The sequence below is a fragment of the Camelus bactrianus genome, chromosome 18, assembly GCF_048773025.1.
Source record: "Camelus bactrianus isolate YW-2024 breed Bactrian camel chromosome 18, ASM4877302v1, whole genome shotgun sequence".
Taxonomy (NCBI): domain Eukaryota; kingdom Metazoa; phylum Chordata; class Mammalia; order Artiodactyla; family Camelidae; genus Camelus; species Camelus bactrianus.
The window spans coordinates 36,669,998-36,690,070 of record NC_133556.1 but is presented as its reverse complement, the minus strand read 5'-3'; the positions used below and the strand labels follow the sequence as shown (position 1 = coordinate 36,690,070).

Here is a 20,073-nt window from a genome sequence, read left to right as displayed (position 1 = left end):
TCAAAACCCACCTTTTAATAAATCAGAAAAGAGTATTATTTTTATTTTTATATATTACTCATTTTAAATGTGTGCTCAACCATCAAAGCTTAGTGTTGGTAGCTAGTGAAATGAACTATACATTTTTTTTTTTAATGGAGGGACTGGGAATTAAGCCCACGACCTCATGCATGCTAAGCATGAGTTCTACTACTGAGCTCCACCTTCCCCCCATACATTTATTTTTAAACAGTTCCACACTTGTGAAACAAAGCATCATCTGATTACGAACTGACTCCTCACAATACACTTTACAAATTACCAATTCTTGACATTATATTATCTACCAGGAGGTGGAACTAAGTCTATTCATTCCAATTATTTTCCAGGATTTGTTTTTGATTCCTTTTTATATCGAAAGTTAAGCTTCGTACATATGAATTAAAGTAAGTAGTAAATGCTTATGTTTTTCCGGTTGATTCACGGATCAGAACACTACTTCTGAAACATACCGCTCATCGGCAATCAAACTCAAGTCTTCTGGAAATGTACTATAATTGTATGAGGTTTCTTTCTCCCCTAGTGAAATTCTGCTTTTCACTCCACCCTCTCACTCATCACGTCAGTGTTAGATTTCTGAATCACAAATGCATCTGATACAAGCAACATCAAGCACTTTCAGGACTGGAAGGTGAGGGCGTAAGATTACCTTCCAGAACACTGTAAAAGAAGCCAGATACACTTACCTGACCAGAGGTGAAGGCCATCAAATCCACAGGAAAAGAGATCATCTCCAACACCATTGCCTCCCCACTCTTCGCCCCCTCCAGGGTAGGGGGAGCAGCCTTCTGTGGAAGCCCAGCCCATGCACAGATGAGTGGCTTCAGCGGTTACGAACGGCTTGGTGTGGTTGACCATCAACTCATAGTACCACTTCTTATACTGGGCAGACCCTTCACTGACACCCAGAAAAATATTGGGCCTCATGCTTTAAAGAGATGGGAACAGCATGTGAGAAAGTCCAAATAAATCTTTCATCATTTTAATCTACATTGTGCTATTCTGAACAGGAGTCCTGCTTTGCAAAGATACAAGTAAAATGTGTGTTTCCTTAAGTAAAACAAATTATTGAAACGATCACCGAGGCAGGATGCATGACAGCCAGACTTACAGGCAACGTTCAGGGAGTGGTGTCTGCTTTCTGGATTACTTAGCGACATCACTCAAGGATCTGATACTATTTTTTCTTAATTGCACTTCTGCTTCTTTTAAACATTAATCATGGTTAAGGTGAGGCACTCAGGACGGCAGAGCAGACCCTGAGAATCAATGCAGTTATTGTCAATCAAGGACACAGAGGCACCTTCTAAGCTAAACTTTGTGTCCCACAGGGTAGAAGGCTGAAGAAAGCCATATTCTCAGTGACAAAACCAAGGTGATCAGTAACCTTTGTTGTTCTCTATGACTTGCTGTGAAAAGAAGGATTTCTAAAGAAGGATTTCTAGCTAGTTATATTTAATTGCATTTTATGAAGGGACTTTGAGTTAATATCAAGAATGTGTGAAGGTCTCAGGAAATAAAGCTCATAAATAGCAGGTCTATTATACAAGGAACCACGAAGGAAATCAAATCAATCCTGTTTAAAAAACACATCATAAAAATATACACCAAACCGTACATTTTTGTTTGAAACAGAGTGAAGTAGGAAGTATTTCCTGAACAGCTGCCAAACACTGTATATCAAAGTTATCACTATCACACACAACATTTTCTTAATCATAAGCTGCATTCTATGCTGATGATCTTGTTCCCAGAAGGCACTGTGACATGGTGGTGAAGAGCTCCATCTTCAGAGTTAGACATGAGTTTCGTTTCCAGTTCCACACCGTAATCTGTTAAGTATGGCTCCCAGTAACAGTCTGTGCAGACACAGTGTAGAATGCTTGTCAAGCCCTGAGCACTGTGGCTGGCATGTGTACTCAACAAATGTCTGACACCTGGAAGGTAGACCTACCTGAAAATAGTTCCACTGCTTACTTGTGGAATTTATTATATTGTGGATATTTGAATTCAAGACCTTTATTATACGTAGCAGGCACTTCGTCATTGGCACTGAAGCATTTTCAGTTACATTCTAAGCAGGTGTAAAATGTAAGTCTACACAAGTGTACCCCTGTACGACGGTCAGTCTGCTCCTGAAGACAACAGTGGTACCTCAGCTACACAAGAATGTGAAGGAGAGCTCTTAGACATTTTTTGGTAACACATGTGCATTTCGCTTTGTTCATCTATTTGGTAGAAAAATTCTTATACCATTCACTGGGGAAATACGTAAAAGACACTAATAAAACAAAATAGACCATAAGAAGTTTCTGCTACAAAGCTGGAACATACATTGTTTGTTACGTTACCAATCTGGTGATGTCATCTATCTGAACCGACCTGCTGACATGGTTCACGAGGCGGGTCTGCAACAGCAGGTCTCTTCCTGGCAGGAGATTGTCACAGATGAGATGCTGGTTAGAATGGACTGCTACCCATGGCAAACACAGAGAGAGCGTAAGACATCAAGGACCTGAAAAGAGAAACTGCTTTCAGGTAAAACTCCCACAGACACAAACAATCCCCTCCAGGTACCGCTGGCCCAGTCATTTCACACACAGCAGCAGCGCCCACTGCGTTCATGCCTCTCCTTCACACACAGATCGGGGACCGCTCGTCCTCCCACTGATGACATGAACAGACACGAAGCAGTGTGACCTGACTGAAGTTAAAAGGTAGATAACACTCCCCCAAAATTTGACACCCCTTTTAAAAATGATTTTTTTCAAAAATATTTTTTAAATTATTCCGGAATTCATTTCTGGCCATAAAATAGTTCCCTTACCTTGTGATTTCTTCCATGCTTGTCTAAAAGTGAGATAATGGATTTAATATGCCCTTCTTTAATAATATTTAGAGCTTCTGGACTTTCTACTAACACACAGTGTACAAATTCAAGAATACCTAAAGAAGAAAAGAAAAAGAGGGGAAGAATATAATTAAGCACCTACAACAGTGTCTTTCCTCTTCTTTATGCATTTGTTCAGGTGTTGAGTGAACATAGTACAATTCTCACACGCTCGATGCATTTGTCATAGGACACTGTGATAGGGCTGGTGGTGTTTGGCAGGCAGGGCTGATGATCAGAGATGATGGTATGAATGAGGACAAGGCAAAGACACAGTTCAGCTGAGTGAGCAGGTAATTCTGCAGGTAGACATATGAAAGAAAGCAGCAATTAAGTGGGGCCTTAGAGAACTCTTTCGTGATTTTCTCCAGACAGCAAAGTAGGGTGCTAAAGTGCTGAGCGAAGTCTTGAATGGCAGGCACACCTGATGTGCCTGGGGTCCAGACCAAATATGGGCTGGGACAGGTGGCATAGGGCCACTTATGAAGCTTCTGGACACCGAAAGTCTAACCCTGCAACAATGCATCCCAACCCATGGAGATCACGACATTCTCCTGGAGGGTTATAGTAGGAAATGTTTCTTGGTTTGCAGAACAAAAGAAATACACAAAACAACACAAAAATAAGTAGAAATATACAATATATGAAACTGAGTAAGAATGGTGATATTCCTAGGTATCAGCTATCAGAGAAGATAAAATGGAACAGATCCTTTTTTAAAGTTTAAAAAAGAGATTAGAAAATAAATCTCATTATCTGAATTTTTAGTGTGAACTTGGAAAGCTAAATGGGTACGTGTGTATTTTTTCAGAGCAAGCCTGCCTTGTCAGCAATGAGAATGGAGTTCATGTGTATCAATTAAACGTAACATTCATAAAACACAATGTCTGTCGGAGAGTGCTGTATTGAGAAGGGGCCCAGAGGAACCTTGCAGAAAGGTTTACACCTTCCAAACGGAGCTCACTTTCTTAGCAGGTAAGTGTAAAGCGCTCAGGCTTACAGACGGCAGAGCACAGAGGTAATTCGCTTCAGCTGTCACAGTCCACGCTTCATCCAGACCCCACCCCGTTACAAGACAAGAGCTGTTAATGTTACTTTCTTAACCAATGACTTAATTCTTTGAAATACAAATGTATAAAGGTAAGTTTCTGGTGTGGTTCGAAATATGTTGCTGTGTTTCAACAATTTGTGTCCATTAAAAATTAAAGATAGCAGATAATGATAATAATACTAGAGACTGATGGGTAAGTTAAAGATGACTTTTATATAAAGGTAAGGAAACTATTTCTGCTATGATTAAGAAGTTAAGCAATAAAATAGACTCATTCATTCCAAGCTAATAAACTAAAATAACAGAAAGGGAAAAGCATTTTCACAGACAACATCCTATGTTATCCTGATGTGGGATTTCTGTTTGTTTTCTCCCCGAACTTATCACTACAGAACACACGGACACCTGTATTTATAATTAAAGCTGTACTGTGCGTACATGCCCGCTCGCTCACGTATCTTCTAGCCACTAAAAGTATGACCCTGCAACACTGCATCCTAACCAGTAGAGATCATTACACACTCTCCTGGAGTTCACAGTAGAAAATGTTTCTTAGCAAAACAAGAGGAATCTAGGAATGGTGCTTTTGCATTAAAAAGTCAGAGCTGAGTGGTTGCAGCAGCAAAGCCCTCTGGTCCACAGGGCCTAAGATATTTATTATCTGGCCTTTTACAGGAAACGTTTGCCAATCTCTGCTATAACATATAATCATTACCAAGAAAACAGGTAGAAGATCAAGAAAAATACATTCTTTTTGTAAATAAACATTCATAAATAAATATTCATTAACCTCAATGAATTAGGAAAAATTAAAAATTAGACTTTTGGAAAGAACAATGGAGACTGTAAATTGTTAATAATGGCAATACAAAAATATACCTCTTGATTTTTCTCATATTCAGCCTATTGCAATAGAAGGCTTTCAGAGTTTGGGGTTTAACATTAAAACTTTTTTTCAATGGGACCAGGTCAGATCCAACAAATAAACACTTAGTTGAAAAGAACTCTAATTCTGACAATAAAAAGTCAGAGAAAACTATTTTTAATTTTAGCTGTTGGAATAAACTGCTTTTATTTTTTATAGTAAGAAATTCCTAAAGGAAAACAAATTGGAAATGCCCAAAGAGTCATTTTCAAACAATAAAGACTTGCTAGATCTACCACATTGTGTGTATATTTAAATTATCCTGATGTATGCTCAAAACCTTAGGTGAAAAGTGAGACAGAGAAAGTGTTTAACATTATAAGGGCAACAGCTGATTAGAGATGATTTGAAAATTAAATTATAAATTCACTAAGACCTTGAAATTGCAACAGTACGTAACACTTATGGTCAGATTCTCAAAGAAAAAAGTTTAAGCTTGCATTTTTAAAGCTTGGCTAAAACCATCCTAAGGAAACACCCAGTCTTCAGAAATACATCAACTCAATCAACGGTTCTTGCTCATACAACTCTTTTGTCTTTTCAGTTAAATTTGGCCCAGACATAGTCCACATGAAGTCTGGGACAATGTCTAACTTCCCCTTTTCCCTCCCAAGAAATCCACAGTGGCTGCTCTTCTAAACTGGTCAGAGAATCTAAAAAGGCCTCATGCAGTGGTGATATATACAGTCGACTTCAGATGATGCAGAATGTGGAAAGGAAACCCAGCTGCCCATTCTGAGGCTCTCTGTCATGTAGTGAACCAGCAGCTGGCGGGGTGCAGACACTGCCGGGCCCTGCTGTAACTCCCATTCCCGCCCCTGGCAAGGGTCACTGCAGACTCCCGACCACCAGCTCCTGCATCCCTTTGCTTCAGGATTTGCTCTGCCCACAGTGGCAGCTGGAGGAGTCCTAGAATGAAAGCCCCTGGGAGCAGCACCACCCCAACGACAGAAGGGAAGTTGGTTACAAACACTTCCGACTCCCTCACCCTGCAGGTGGGATGTCACTAAGGCACGTGTTCTCTGCAGAATTTCCCCCAATAAAATAGCTCCAGACACTGTGGGGTAACTTATAAACATACCCTGTCTGGACCCTTCCTCCTCCACCTTGTCTCATGTCCACTCAGGTCCTGAATCAGCCCACCCTTCTACTTCTGGTGGACCCCAAGGTGAGGTGAGCTGCCTAATCAGCACACCCCTCTGCTGACTGTCTTCACACCCTCGTTGATCTCTCCCTAAGTCTGCAGGGCTTTATTTTGAGCTGTGCCCACTGCCCTTTTCCAAGGGCACTGAGAGTCTGTAGAGCCCCCCTCTGCTCTGCTGCTCAGACACATCCAAGCTACTCACACAGCTGGGGGACTGAGCAGAGGAGGGTGTGGTCCACAGCCTCAGATCAGACAGATCAGATGATGCCTATGGAAGCGCTAAGTAAACAGTGAAGCACGACTGAAATACATTTTCACTTTTACTGTGTGTGTGCATTATAGATGCCTATCATTACTGATACTGTCTCTTTTAAGAACTAAACAACATTCTACTTCCTCTAGGATAAAAAGCCATTCACAAAAAGCATAAATGTAACTACAGTAAAGAAAACTGTTCGGTGAAAAATACTTTAAATACTTAAAAACTAGGAGGCTACAAGGTACAGTGGACATATTTCAAGCCTGACACGAGGGAGCTGGTTTTCGTCTTGGCTACGGAAGTTAATTCTAGCATCTCAAAGCGGTGATTTCAATGTTCTACGCCTCGATTTATTCCTCTGTCAGTGAGAACGTTAGTTTAAGCATCCTCTAAGGGTCCTTTCTACTCAGAATTTCACTCTGCTTCCTCCAAGCACAGGGCTGCTAATTGAGGTAGAAATGCCTGGGCGGCAGCTGGATGGAGACAGGATGACAGCAGGTAGCGATTTGCAGCCAGTGGAATTGTGCTTCTGACTAAACTCTGGACTCTGAGTGGCTGAGCCTGAAGAACACTCAGCTCTACTCTTTCCTTCTCTCTCTCCTCTTCTCCTTTTGTTACGGAAAAGACGGGCCAGTCAAGAAACAAGCACCACTCGGAGGGTCAGAGTACTCAGATGTATTACGCCAGCCGGCTCAGAGGGGCTTCTGCTCCGAAGCTCTGAGCACCTCCAAGATGTGCACATGAGGTTTTACAGGGTAAAGTACAAGCTTGGGGTATTCGGCCAATAGGCATGGAACAGCTTTAGCAGCATTATCATCACAAAAGTGGGGGCGGGGAGGCAGCAAACCAACATTCCAAAGCCAGATATGTATCTTTGAAAACCCAGCTGCCTAGCAAAAAACATGAACAGCAAACCAACACTAATTAACTTAGATATACAAGTTGGTCCAGCAGAACTCAGATCAGTATTCCAATACTTAGATTTGTGAGGTATCTTGTTAGCCCGGCCCAGCCTCTCCTTCACATTCCTAGACTTGTGAGTTATCTTGTTAGACCAGCCGTTTTTCCTTCACACTTTAAGCATTTTTGCTGTGCTTTTTTTTTTAAGTGAAGCAGCTGATTTGTCCAGCGTTTGTCCATTCTGAAGGCTGCTCTTTTCCTCTCTCTTTCTAGATACTTCCTGGGCCAGGGAAAGGGACCAGCATACTTTTTTTATATCTACTGGAGCTTGCCAACAATTCTAGATGCTTTGACCCAAGAACTGATCCATTTTTGCATCTCTACCGTCATCCTGCTAGCACTAATCTGATCACTTCCTTCCAATAGCTACTCAGTTTTTCCTTATTCAGTGCATTATATATTGATTCAGTTGTCTCAGTCACACTGTGATGCCCTAAGAATCCTCATCTCTTAATTCCTGAGCTTTTTTATCTCAACAATCTCCTTTTCTCCTCTTGCCTCCCAACAACCCAGCAATGCCTTAGAACTCATTGTTACTCAAATTTCTCTTAACTTTAGGTTCCTAACATCTTAAACTCTGAAATTTCGCTGTGACTTAAAAGTAAACTCCTTTGACCACAACCATCTGTTCTTCTTTCCATCTTCATTTGATTCCAACAAATCTGCCCCTAACTGGGTCTTTTTGTGAAAATAATGGAATTATTTCTGTACTGACAGGTATTTTCTGAAGTGAATTCAAACACTCATTACTGCACTCATTCAGCAAATGCCATGAAGCACCTACTAGGTGCCGGATGGTATGGCATGTCCAGAGACTACGAAGATGAATAAAACCAGACCCCTACCTTCAAGGAATTCATTACCAGTGCAGGAGACGGAAAGGAAAAGTAAGCAACTGAAAAGACATCAGTGCTGTGGAAGTGCGCTGTGGAATGTTATGCAGACAGATGGGGGAGCAACTAACAAAGCCTGGGGCACCCCCGAGGCACCTGCAGAGCCCCAGAGCTCAGGCAGGCTTGGTAGTCACCTGCACGTCCCTACAACGCCGGCATAAAGTAATACTGCTTGTTAGACACAGACGCATCAGACCTGTTGCCTTTAGATATTTCGTAACGATGTTTATTAGTATTTACTAAACCCCTTCAAAATAAACTACTGTGCTATATATGATTTGGAAAGATAAATTTTTTTTCCAAAATCAGGCGAAGTAATCATTTGAACACAAGTTAAAAATGGGAATTTCAAATCAATCCTTTAAAAAAAAAATTCCATTTACTTAAACTAAAACTAAAACTAAAACAAAAGCAAAAACATTTCACCCAGACCAATCCTTTCATTTGTATAGTGCATTCATACTGCATTCAGAGTAACTGATTTGAAAAAGAATGGGAATTCTGACCTGGTAGTGGATTTCAGGACTTCATTCTTTTTTAAATGCAAATGAAGAGGATATGGTCAGATTGCTAGAAACACCTCAGGAAAGTGCCAATGATTTTATCAGTCAATAAACTTTTTAACCTATTAAAGGGAAAACATTCATACTGCACTAAATCTGTTTGTTTTTATGTCTGAAAGGACACAAAACAGAAGAAAACAGAAATAATATATCATAATAAGGAGGTAACTGGAAAACATACCGGAAGAAGCTTCCAGTCTTTCCAATTGGCTGATCAACCAGTCGAGGGAGCCAGAAAACTGAGCACAGTTTTTACGATTTCCTCTAATTAGAGCCGCTGCAAAAGGAAAAAAGCAGATTTCAGTTCCATAACTTTCTAGTTCAAAATGCAAGGTAAGCTAGTAGTAGCTGGAAAGTGTTGGTTCAAAAACAAAATACCTTTACTTTATACCTGAAACATTTATACAAATACACACATACATACATACACACAATTGAGACATTTAAAAAAAAGAATTGGTATTCATTACTGAGAACTGAAAAAATATTGCTTATTAGAAGGAATGTGCTTTGAGAAAGCTACACTCCATACTGGGAAGAAATACTGACGGGCAGTGGGAGCCAGGGCAGTGGGAGCCAGTGCACTGGGGATTTCCTCACTTGGGTCGTCACACGGCTTTTAATCAGCTGGGAGACTAAATTATTTAATTTCCCTAGAGCTCAATTTTCTCACCTGTGTAATGAAGAAGTTAAGGGAACACCACTTCTCCTGAACATGCAGCATAAAATACTACTAGGTATGACTAGTAACTATAACAGACATATAAAGAGATGTAATTAAATGTTACAGGGGAAAGAGGCTGGGAGGGCCAGTGACTAACAAGTGTGAAAACCTTTTCCCCTTGTATCTCTTTTTTCCATGTAGAAATTCACAATGCACACTAAAGACTCTAAGAAGTAACTCCTGTAGTCAAGCCACCTCCTTTAAACTTTGCTTAACCTAGTGTTTCCTGCACTTCTTTGACCAAAGAACCCATCTTACGTGAAATTCCTATGTGACCCTTCTGATCTTTCAATCCAACTAATACACTACAGTTAAAACTTGTTTCTAAATCATTCCATTCTTTCAAAGCAAATGTGATATCTTACATAAATTCTACTTGTACATCCACAAGATTGTCCAGAAACAATATAATTGTTTATAAAAGGCTGGTGAGATTTTATATAATATGATGCTTAATGTGAAAAAGCTGTTGCTGTAAGAAAAATCGCCATTTAAAATCTGCTGGTGCTAGGGAGCAGTTTGAAAACCTGAGATTTGAGAATACCCCGTTTATCTCGTTAACAGCAAAACAGAAGAGACCCAATAGCTACGGAGTTCAATCAGGCTTAAAGACTCCTTTCACATTTCCTCCTTCCTCCCCAAAAAGTTGTTATCTGACCTGAGAGGAAGAAAAGAAATAACGACAGAAAGGACAGGAAGGTTTCGGTTCTTATAACAGCGTAAGAAAAGCTCTTTGGTAAACAGAGTCCCTGCAACATCTGTACAAATATTAAAAGATGATGCACTGAATTACTTTGGCTCTCCAGCAGCCCCCAACAAAAGCCAGACAGACAGACAGACAGACAGACAGACACACAGACACACACACACACACACACACACACACACGTCAAGGATGAGGCGTAGTGGAGGAATGAGGAGTCCTATATGCTCAGCGGGATTTCTAATTTTAACATGTAAGTATCTGTTCCTGACTTAGAACAACAGCAACTGGGGTAAAGTACATGATGTTTTGGTATCTTCACTGAATTTCATTTGTTTAAAATTTAACCCATTCCTTTAACTTTACCTTTTTATTTTAAAATGCAAGATATTAAATATTTTCTAGAGGTCAAATGTTAGAGAAAAGGTAATTCTTGAAGGAAACTAATAATGCACAAATAAGCTGTTTTAATAAACCATGGAATATTTAAGAAAACCACACAGTAGGTCACAAAGAAAACACTAAATTTACCACAAACAGAAATGGTACCTAGGCTATGCTTTCTGACAACAAAGTAATGAAACTTGAGATTAGTAAGAAAAGCAGAAACAAAAATAAAACTTGAGCACATAAACATTTAAAATCTCTCCTAATTAATTTTTTAGTGAATGAGGGAATCAACATCACCTTTACAGAATACCTAGAAAATATAAAAAAATAGGAATGCTGCCTTACACAAACAATGGTAGATGGTCAAAACTGTAGTCAGAGAAAAATTAACACTTTGAGTGCTAAGCAAAAGGGTGAGAAATGTTAACTAAACATCCTTTCAAACTACAGGGGAAAATATAAAAAATAAGTAGAATTGGAAAAAATAAATAGCAATAAAAGTAGAAATTAATACACTGGAAATGGTAGAAGTGATCTATGTAGTAAGATGAAATAGTAGGACTGATCAACATAGTCAAGGACTCTGTTTAAATATGAGCTAAGAACCAACGATTTTAACCAAGAAGAGAAAAAGAACAAAATTAAGAGAAAAAGGAATTACAAAGTGCCACTTTATATATCTCTATACTGGATTTTTGAACGTTTAGGAAAAAGGATGGTCTCCAAATATGTATTTTTTCACCCAGAATTAACCCCAAGGAGAAAATCTGAACAGAATAACAAACCATGGGTGGTACTGAGAAGTATCTCAAAGACCAAACACTTTTTTCTGTTTAAGAAAGAAGTCATTTCTATACTAAAGTGTTCCAAAGTAAAGAAACTAAGAAAACCTCCCTACTTATTTTACAGACTGTATACCTTTGATGTCAATGCCTAACAGAGACAGTGTGCATATAAGAAAACCAGAGGGAACGCTCACCTATGAATACAGATCCAGAAATCTTATACAAGGATGGTATTGACAAATCATTCAGCAGTGAGCTGGCAGCATTAACTCAAGTGAGGGTTCATTATTCCAGTAAGACAGAAATCCATTAGGAAATCTGTTAATAAGTCAAAGATGAAACATGATTATCTCGACAAACTTTAAAAATGTATGTATTTTTTACCAAAAAATTTTAACTCAGTAAAACAGAATGCCTTGTGAACATTATGAATGTATGTGTGCACGTGCAGAGGATATCTTACAGATAAATGGGGTATGTGACTTATAATTCAGCAAGTTAGTCATGAAGAAATCAGTTAAGCAAGTTTCTCAAGTATTAGAAGAGTATAGAGAGAAATACACGGGAGCTCATCACGACGCCATTTATCACAGCAAACTACTGGGAACATCGTGCGTGTGGGCTGAGTAACTGATGGCACATCCCTGCAGCAGGGTGGTGCACATTCACTGAAACCTGGGGAGGGTCTGCAGTTACGGCCAAGGAACGATGCCCAATACAGAGGTCAGTGTAACAAATACTACAAAGGAATACTGAGAATATGGCCCCATTTTTGTGAAGTAAATGTATATACTCCACGTAAGTATACGCACAGAATGAAGAAACTGTGTTTTTGGAGTATTTCTTAAGATAACGAGAGCTGACTTTTTGAGAAATGTGTCCTGAGAAATGCCTGGGATAGAAACACACCCTCAAGAACTTTGATAAGGATGAGACGGCTCTCCCTGAGCCAAAAGGGGAAATTTTCTTCTTCAGAAACGGGGAGCTGAGGGGAGTAAGGAGGAAAGAGGGGCATGCTCGGTGATACGACTGTGCACACAGACCACCTGAAGCCACATAAATTCTGTAAAATAAGTAAATCAATCACAAATGCTCAGTAAGAACCTGTGAAGAGGTGACATTTTGCGGCCAAGATATTATGTAACCTCAGAGGAACAACAGACAATCACAAAGAAGCATGAAAGCAGGAAACAGTGTAACCGAACAACTCCCCAAAATGTACAGACACCAAGGGAAAGGCTGAAGCCTGTCCCTGTCCATGACACTGGAACTTGGACAGAGCTAACTAAAGCCTTAGGGGATCAGGCCACGACTGATGTCTTAGCAGGACAGGGATCTGCACAGGCACGCACGATGCTAGTGTATGTGTGTGCATGTGGGCGTGTGAAACAGTTTGCATGTATTTAATGTTATATTTAAATTCAAAGAAACATTTTTCAAGGTTATACACTAAAAAGAGTGGTTACATTTAAAAATTGTTTCTACCTTCTTTTTTATTATCTAAATTTTTATAATGAAGATGTATTAATTTTAAAGTTAAATAATAAGGGGGGATGGGTACAGCTCAGTGGTAGAGCGCGTGCTCCTTAGTAGCATGCGCGAGATCCTGAGTTCAATCCCCAGTACCACAACTAAAATAAATACATAAATAAACCTAATTACCCCACCCCCTCAAAATTAAATACTACAGCTACTTTCTTTTTAAAAAGAGAAAGGAAAAGCAGCTTCAGTACCTACAGCGGCAGTTGCTCTCAGACTTCTCAACATGCCAGTGGCAACTTCAGGTGGTGCTTCAAGGTTCATAAACAAATTCAAGACAAATGTTGTTTCCTCAATGCCCGACAAGAATGCCATACCCTAAAATACTCTGTAATTGCTGGCTAATTGGCCTTGAAGAGTTAGCAAGACCTTACACTCGCCATTCTATTTTTCTTCACTTTAAGAAATATTAATGTAAATGCATTAGGCACTAGGGTTGGCACTGTAAACATGAGCTTGAATAAAATGTGAATATAATACTATGCTTTGCAGGTCTTCTTCTAGCCTATTTTAAGCTCATTTAGATCTGACACTTTTTATTACACCTTTGCACACTGTCTGAAAATCGAAGGCATGTTATTTCTTAATGAATAAATAGTATCCAGTCTCTTACGGAACAAGAAGATCAGTGGTTAGGTGCAGTCCAACTTCAAGACGACAAAAACATTTTGAATTAAGCTCTTACAAAGGAAGTGCTAGTTCACTGAACCAACATTCTATAATGTTAAATAACTCATTAAATCTTTAAACTTTTATCCAGTCAGAATACAAAATGCAAGTCATGTGGCAGTTAACCAAAAAATTATTATTGTTTAAAAAATATTCTGCACTTATCAGCATCATAACATCCCTGTGTCTCATGCTCTTGTGGCTTCAACTCTGACTTAATAAAGCCTCACTTATATTCCTTCTCTGGTCTCTTAAGTTTCTAGAGTCCAGGGACTCAGGTCAGTAACACTTTGGGTGGATTGGCTGGCATGATTACATTGGCCAACAATGGCATGAGTGTTTTCCCATGGGTCCTGAGGAGAGAGCATCTCTGTAGGGTCAGCCATCTCTCCTTCTCCTTTTATGGGCCACCCATACATGTCCCTTAGCTGTTTTCTACTGGAGTTTCTGCCTTTCTTACAGGTCTATAAAGGATCCTAGAAAGTCACCCGTGTGAGCAGCTGCAGCTTCCTGAACAGCTGGCTGAGACAAGAGCTGCCTGAGCTGGTCCTGGAGAGAAAGCAGTGCGTGGCCCGCCTTCAGGATGCACAGCGTCAGCTGCTGGCCCCTCAGCACGTCCAGCTCTCCTTGTCCTGGAGGAGAAAGCCTCAGCAGGAAGGGCACAGGCTGCTTGGGCTCTCCCCTCAGCACAGCTCCGGCCTTGGGGAGGGTGCTGCCCAGAGGGACACATCTCACCTTGCCAAAGCCTGGCAGTGATGAAGGGATCGCCCTTTCCCGGGCTATGGGTGAGCATCCTCCTCCACCTTGAGGTCTCCCCTTCCACGTGCTGCCTCGAGTTGGGGCGAGAATGTAACGGTTTAACAAAGGGTCATATTAGCTACTGCCAAGTATAATCAAGAGTTTCCCAAGTTGCTGAAATTTCCATTCAGATACATGTCATAAAAAACAGACTTTCACCTTTTCTTGCCAAGACTCCTACAACAAAATTTTGTGAAATACTCACGACTTACAGTTCTCTAACATAAGTATAATGGCACCCACTAGAACCGCCAACAAGCCTGAGCCAGGCCACACCCCCAGCAGAACTCCCTCTGCTCGCTGAACCCAACCCAGTCACTACCTCCACACCCCACGCCCTGATCCGGTACTGGATCGATGGGACCCCACAAGACAAGGCTCCTCCTCACACATAAGTTACCACCAGCAGACTGCACCCCACTACCTACTAAGCTACAGCCCCCACAAACCAACCTGTCCCCGCCTACCTCACCTGAGATTCCCTCAACCTTAACATTACAATTGCCCCTAACCGCTTAGCCGGGTCAAATCACTCCCAGCGATTCCTCACCCCTCAGCCTGTGCCCACTCACCACGGGATCCCCCCACACCCGGAGTGCAACCTTACCCCAGCTCAACCCCTCACCCCTCAACCAGCGGGGGCAGGATGCTCTGGGCTCCCATCACCATGGCGACAGCCAGCCAGCCAGCCAGGGATCCCGGGCAGAGTGCTGGCACACAGCCCTGTGTCCCAGGCTCCTGGGCCCGGGCGGGGCTTGGAGGCACTTCCAATTCTCGCCCGGGCGCCCTGCCCCCACCCCTACGCCACCCCACTTCTCCCCCCCACACACCCAGAGCCTCGTCTGAGCTGATGGGTCAGGGTGGTACCAGGGTGCCCACCACTCGCCAGTGGGCCTTGGGTGGTTCATGGTGCTGCCGGCAGGGAGGGGGCAGCCCCGCCCAGAATGGACAGCAGGCAGCAGCAGACGCAGAGGCGGGGAGGGGGGCTGCCCGGGGAGAGCCACTCAACTTCCTCCCAACTCCCCCGATGCCTGGCCTGGGGGGCAGCCTCTGCTGCCCTGGCTTCCTGGAAACAATCTCTCCCTGTCAGCCTGCTCCTGGGAGGTAGGCGGGGTGTGGGGGGGGGGGGGCGAAGCAGCAGCAGCAGCAATGGCAGCATTTGGTCTACCCCATGCTAGAGCGGGGATTTGCTCCCATTTCCCGCTGTCGCTGCCGCCGCTCCTGCACCCTGACAGCACCTCCTCGTCTCCCAGGGGCAGAAATGACCTGCAACATAGGCCCTGCAAATCTGAACACCAAAAGCTGCCCCCAGGACAGGACGCAGGAGAGATGGGAGCAAATTCACAGGCTCCCAAGGGCAGACCCCTCTCCCGCCGCCGCCGCCCCCCCCGCAACCTGACCGCACCGCACACGCCTCCTGGGAACAGGCCATGGCCTGAGGGCCAGTCGGACGTGCTCCCTGGCCGTCCCGTGCCCTCCCACCTCCTGGGGCGGCGGTATACGCTATCCCCCGGGTATAAGCGGCAAAGAAGAGGCGCCCGTACTAATGAGCGGGAAGGAGAAGCGGGCACCACGAAACACGCGGTGGCCCACGAACCACCTCAGGGTCCTAACGGGTCGCGAGGCCCGGGCCTCACCTACGCACCGCTAGACGCGAGCGCAGCCCAGGCTTCAACCGCCGGCTCCCGACCTGCGCGCCCCCACCAAGCGCCCCCTTAACGGCTCGGCGGCGGCAGCGGGCGGCGGCCCAGACCCCAGGCCGCGTTCCTCCTCCAGGAGCTGGTCCGGGAGCACTCGGCTCCCGCCCGGCTTTCACACGCTCCGGGCGGGTCCGGTAGGCGACTTTGTGCGTACACGCGCATGCGCGCCCCTCCTCCTCCCGCACGCAGCGCGGAAGCTCGGGCTGGAACCCCCTGCTGTTCGGGAGGTGGGGACTGGTGCCGAGCTGGGGGCTGGGGGCAAGGGCCTGGCAGTGGGGCGGGGGGCCCATCCCTTTAACCGCCCCACCGGGTCTCCATCCTTAACACCCCCATCCCGTCACCTACCCGTCCTGGCACCCAACCTAAACCGCGACCAGCTCCGGGCCAGGCCACACCCCCTAGACCCTCTCCCCCTGCTCGCCTTCCCTCCCATACCCCGTGACCGCCCCCCCCCCACGTACAGCCAAGCCCCCAAGCCTCCCAACGGACCCCCGAAATGGGACTTCCTCTCACACCGAGGTCCCCGCAACGACACTCCACCACGCTAGTACCCTATGGCCCCCACGCCACAAGCTCACCCCTCATGCCTCACTGCAGGACCCCCAGCATCCCAAGATGGTCCCCCTCACCCCTCAGCCGGGTCAATTCCACTCCCAGCGATTCCTCACCCCTCACAGCCTGTGCCCACTCACCACGCGATCCCCCCACACCCGGAGTGCAACCTTACCCCAGCTCAACCCCTCACCCCTCAACCAGCGGGGGCAGGATGCTCTGGGCTCCCATCACCATGGCGACAGCCAGCCAGCCAGCCAGCCAGGGATCCCGGGCAGAGTGCTGGCACACAGCCCTGTGTCCCAGGCTCCTGGGCCCGGGCGGGGCTTGGAGGCACTTCCAATTCTCGCCCGGGCGCCCTGCCCCCACCCCTACGCCACCCCACTTCTCCCCCCCACACACCCAGAGCCTCGTCTGAGCTGATGAGTCAGGGTGGTACCAGGGTGCCCACCACTCGCCAGTGGGCCTTGGGTGGTTCATGGTGCTGCCGGCAGGGAGGGGGCAGCCCCGCCCAGAATGGACAGCAGGCAGCAGCAGACGCAGAGGCGGGGAGGGGGGCTGCCCGGGGAGAGCCACTCAACTTCCTCCCAACTCCCCCGATGCCTGGCCTGGGGGGCAGCCTCTGCTGCCCTGGCTTCCTGGAAACAATCTCTCCCTGTCAGCCTGCTCCTGGGAGGTAGGCGGGGTGTGGGGGGGGGGCGAAGCAGCAGCAGCAGCAATGGCAGCATTTGGTCTACCCCATGCTAGAGCGGGGATTTGCTCCCATTTCCCGCTGTCGCTGCCGCCGCTCCTGCACCCTGACAGCACCTCCTCGTCTCCCAGGGGCAGAAATGACCTGCAACATAGGCCCTGCAAATCTGAACACCAAAAGCTGCCCCCAGGACAGGACGCAGGAGAGATGGGGGCAAATTCACAGGCTCCCAAGGGCAGACCCCTCTCCCGCCGCCGCCGCCGCCCCCCTCCCGCACCCTGACCGCACCGCACCCGCCTCCTGGAACAGGCCATGGCCTGAGGGCCAGTCGGACGTGCTCCCTGGCCGTCCCGTGCCCTCCCACCTCCTGGGGCGGCGGTATACGCTATCCCCCGGGTATAAGCGGCAAAGAAGAGGCGCCCGTACTAATGAGCGGGAAGGAGAAGCGGGCACCACGAAACACGCGGTGGCCCACGAACCACCTCAGGGTCCTAACGGGTCGCGAGGCCCGGGCCTCACCTACGCACCGCTAGACGCGAGCGCAGCCCAGGCTTCAACCGCCGGCTCCCGACCTGCGCGCCCCCACCAAGCGCCCCCTTAACGGCTCGGCGGCGGCAGCGGGCGGCGGCCCAGACCCCAGGCCGCGTTCCTCCTCCAGGAGCTGGTCCGGGAGCACTCGGCTCCCGCCCGGCTTTCACACGCTCCGGGCGGGTCCGGTAGGCGACTTTGTGCGTACACGCGCATGCGCGCCCCTCCTCCTCCCGCACGCAGCGCGGACGCTCGGGCTGGAACCCCCTGCTGTTCGGGAGGTGGGGACTGGTGCCGAGCTGGGGGCTGGGGGCAAGGGCCTGGCAGTGGGGCGGGGGGCCCATCCCTTTACCCGCCCCACCGGGTCTCCATCCTTAACACCCCCATCCCGTCACCTACCCGTCCTGGCACCCAACCTAAACCGCGACCAGCTCCGGGCCAGGCCACACCCCCTAGACCCTCTCCCCTTGCTCGCCTTCCCTCCCATACCCCGTGACCGCCCCCCCCCACGTACAGCCAAGCCCCCAAGCCTCCCAACGGACCCCCGAAATGGGACTTCCTCTCACACCGAGGTCCCCGCAACGACACTCCACCACGCTAGTACCCTATGGCCCCCACGCCACAAGCTCACCCCTCATGCCTCACTGCAGGACCCCCAGCATCCCAAGATGGTCCCCCTCACCCCTCAGCCGGGTCAATTCCACTCCCAGCGATTCCTCACCCCTCACAGCCTGTGCCCACTCACCACGCGATCCCCCCACACCCGGAGTGCAACCTTACCCCAGCTCAACCCCTCACCCCTCAACCAGCGGGGGCAGGATGCTCTGGGCTCCCATCACCATGGCGACAGCCAGCCAGCCAGCCAGCCAGGGATCCCGGGCAGAGTGCTGGCACACAGCCCTGTGTCCCAGGCTCCTGGGCCCGGGCGGGGCTTGGAGGCACTTCCAATTCTCGCCCGGGCGCCCTGCCCCCACCCCTACGCCACCCCACTTCCCCCCCCCACACACCCAGAGCCTCGTCTGAGCTGATGAGTCATGGTGGTACCAGGGTGCCCACCACTCGCCAGTGGGCCTTGGGTGGTTCATGGTGCTGCCGGCAGGGAGGGGGCAGCCCCGCCCAGAATGGACAGCAGGCAGCAGCAGACGCAGAGGCGGGGAGGGGGGCTGCCCGGGGAGAGCCACTCAACTTCCTCCCAACTCCCCCGGATGCCTGGCCTGGGGGGCAGCCTCTGCTGCCCTGGCTTCCTGGAAACAATCTCTCCCTGTCAGCCTGCTCCTGCGAGGTAGGCGGGGTGTGGGGGGGGGGCGAAGCAGCAGCAGCAGCAATGGCAGCATTTGGTCTACCCCATGCTAGAGCGGGGATTTGCTCCCATTTCCCGCTGTCGCTGCCGCCGCTCCTGCACCCTGACAGCACCTCCTCGTCTCCCAGGGGCAGAAATGACCTGCAACATAGGCCCTGCAAATCTGAACACCAAAAGCTGCCCCCAGGACAGGACGCAGGAGAGATGGGGGCAAATTCACAGGCTCCCAAGGGCAGACCCCTCTCCCGCCGCCGCCGCCGCCCCCCTCCCGCACCCTGACCGCACCGCACCCGCCTCCTGGAACAGGCCATGGCCTGAGGGCCAGTCGGACGTGCTCCCTGGCCGTCCCGTGCCCTCCCACCTCCTGGGGCGGCGGTATACGCTATCCCCCGGGTATAAGCGGCAAAGAAGAGGCGCCCGTACTAATGAGCGGGAAGGAGAAGCGGGCACCACGAAACACGCGGTGGCCCACGAACCACCTCAGGGTCCTAACGGGTCGCGAGGCCCGGGCCTCACCTACGCACCGCTAGACGCGAGCGCAGCCCAGGCTTCAACCGCCGGCTCCCGACCTGCGCGCCCCCACCAAGCGCCCCCTTAACGGCTCGGCGGCGGCAGCGGGCGGCGGCCCAGACCCCAGGCCGCGTTCCTCCTCCAGGAGCTGGTCCGGGAGCACTCGGCTCCCGCCCGGCTTTCACACGCTCCGGGCGGGTCCGGTAGGCGACTTTGTGCGTACACGCGCATGCGCGCCCCTCCTCCTCCCGCACGCAGCGCGGACGCTCGGGCTGGAACCACCTGCTGTTCGGGAGGTGGGGACTGGTGCCGGGCTGGGGGCTGGGGGCAAGGGCCTGGCAGTGGGGCGGGGGGCCCATCCCTTTACCCGCCCCACCGGGTCTCCATCCTTAACACCCCCATCCCGTCACCTACCCGTCCTGGCACCCAACCTAAACCGCGACCAGCTCCGGGCCAGGCC

General features: G+C 47.8%; 1 protein-coding gene across 3 annotated transcripts; it reads right to left on the bottom strand.

Annotated features, from left to right (window-relative positions):
* Nucleotides 1-828: 828 nt before the first annotated feature.
* LOC141573277 (uncharacterized) lies at nt 829-16,412 on the bottom strand. 3 transcript variants are annotated; one of them, XM_074346846.1, is made up of 7 exons: nt 15,970-16,412; nt 14,270-14,364; nt 14,023-14,166; nt 8,906-9,001; nt 3,029-3,228; nt 2,374-2,554; nt 829-967 (listed from the first exon to the last, which is right to left on the bottom strand). In XM_074346846.1, exons 1-5 carry the CDS (start codon nt 16,320-16,322, stop codon nt 3,065-3,067), a joined length of 852 nt encoding a protein of 283 aa, XP_074202947.1. In that variant the 5' UTR covers nt 16,323-16,412; the 3' UTR covers nt 829-967; nt 2,374-2,554; nt 3,029-3,064. The 3 variants fall into 3 exon arrangements, with proteins under 3 accessions (XP_074202947.1, XP_074202948.1, XP_074202949.1); XM_074346847.1 differs by lacking the exon at nt 3,029-3,228 and adding an exon at nt 2,867-2,985 and having other exon boundaries at nt 830-967; nt 2,422-2,554; nt 15,970-16,390; XM_074346848.1 differs by lacking the exons at nt 829-967; nt 2,374-2,554 and adding exons at nt 11,521-11,644; nt 13,060-13,116 and having other exon boundaries at nt 3,210-3,228; nt 15,970-16,410.
* Between the last annotated feature and the right edge of the window lie 3,661 nt (nt 16,413-20,073).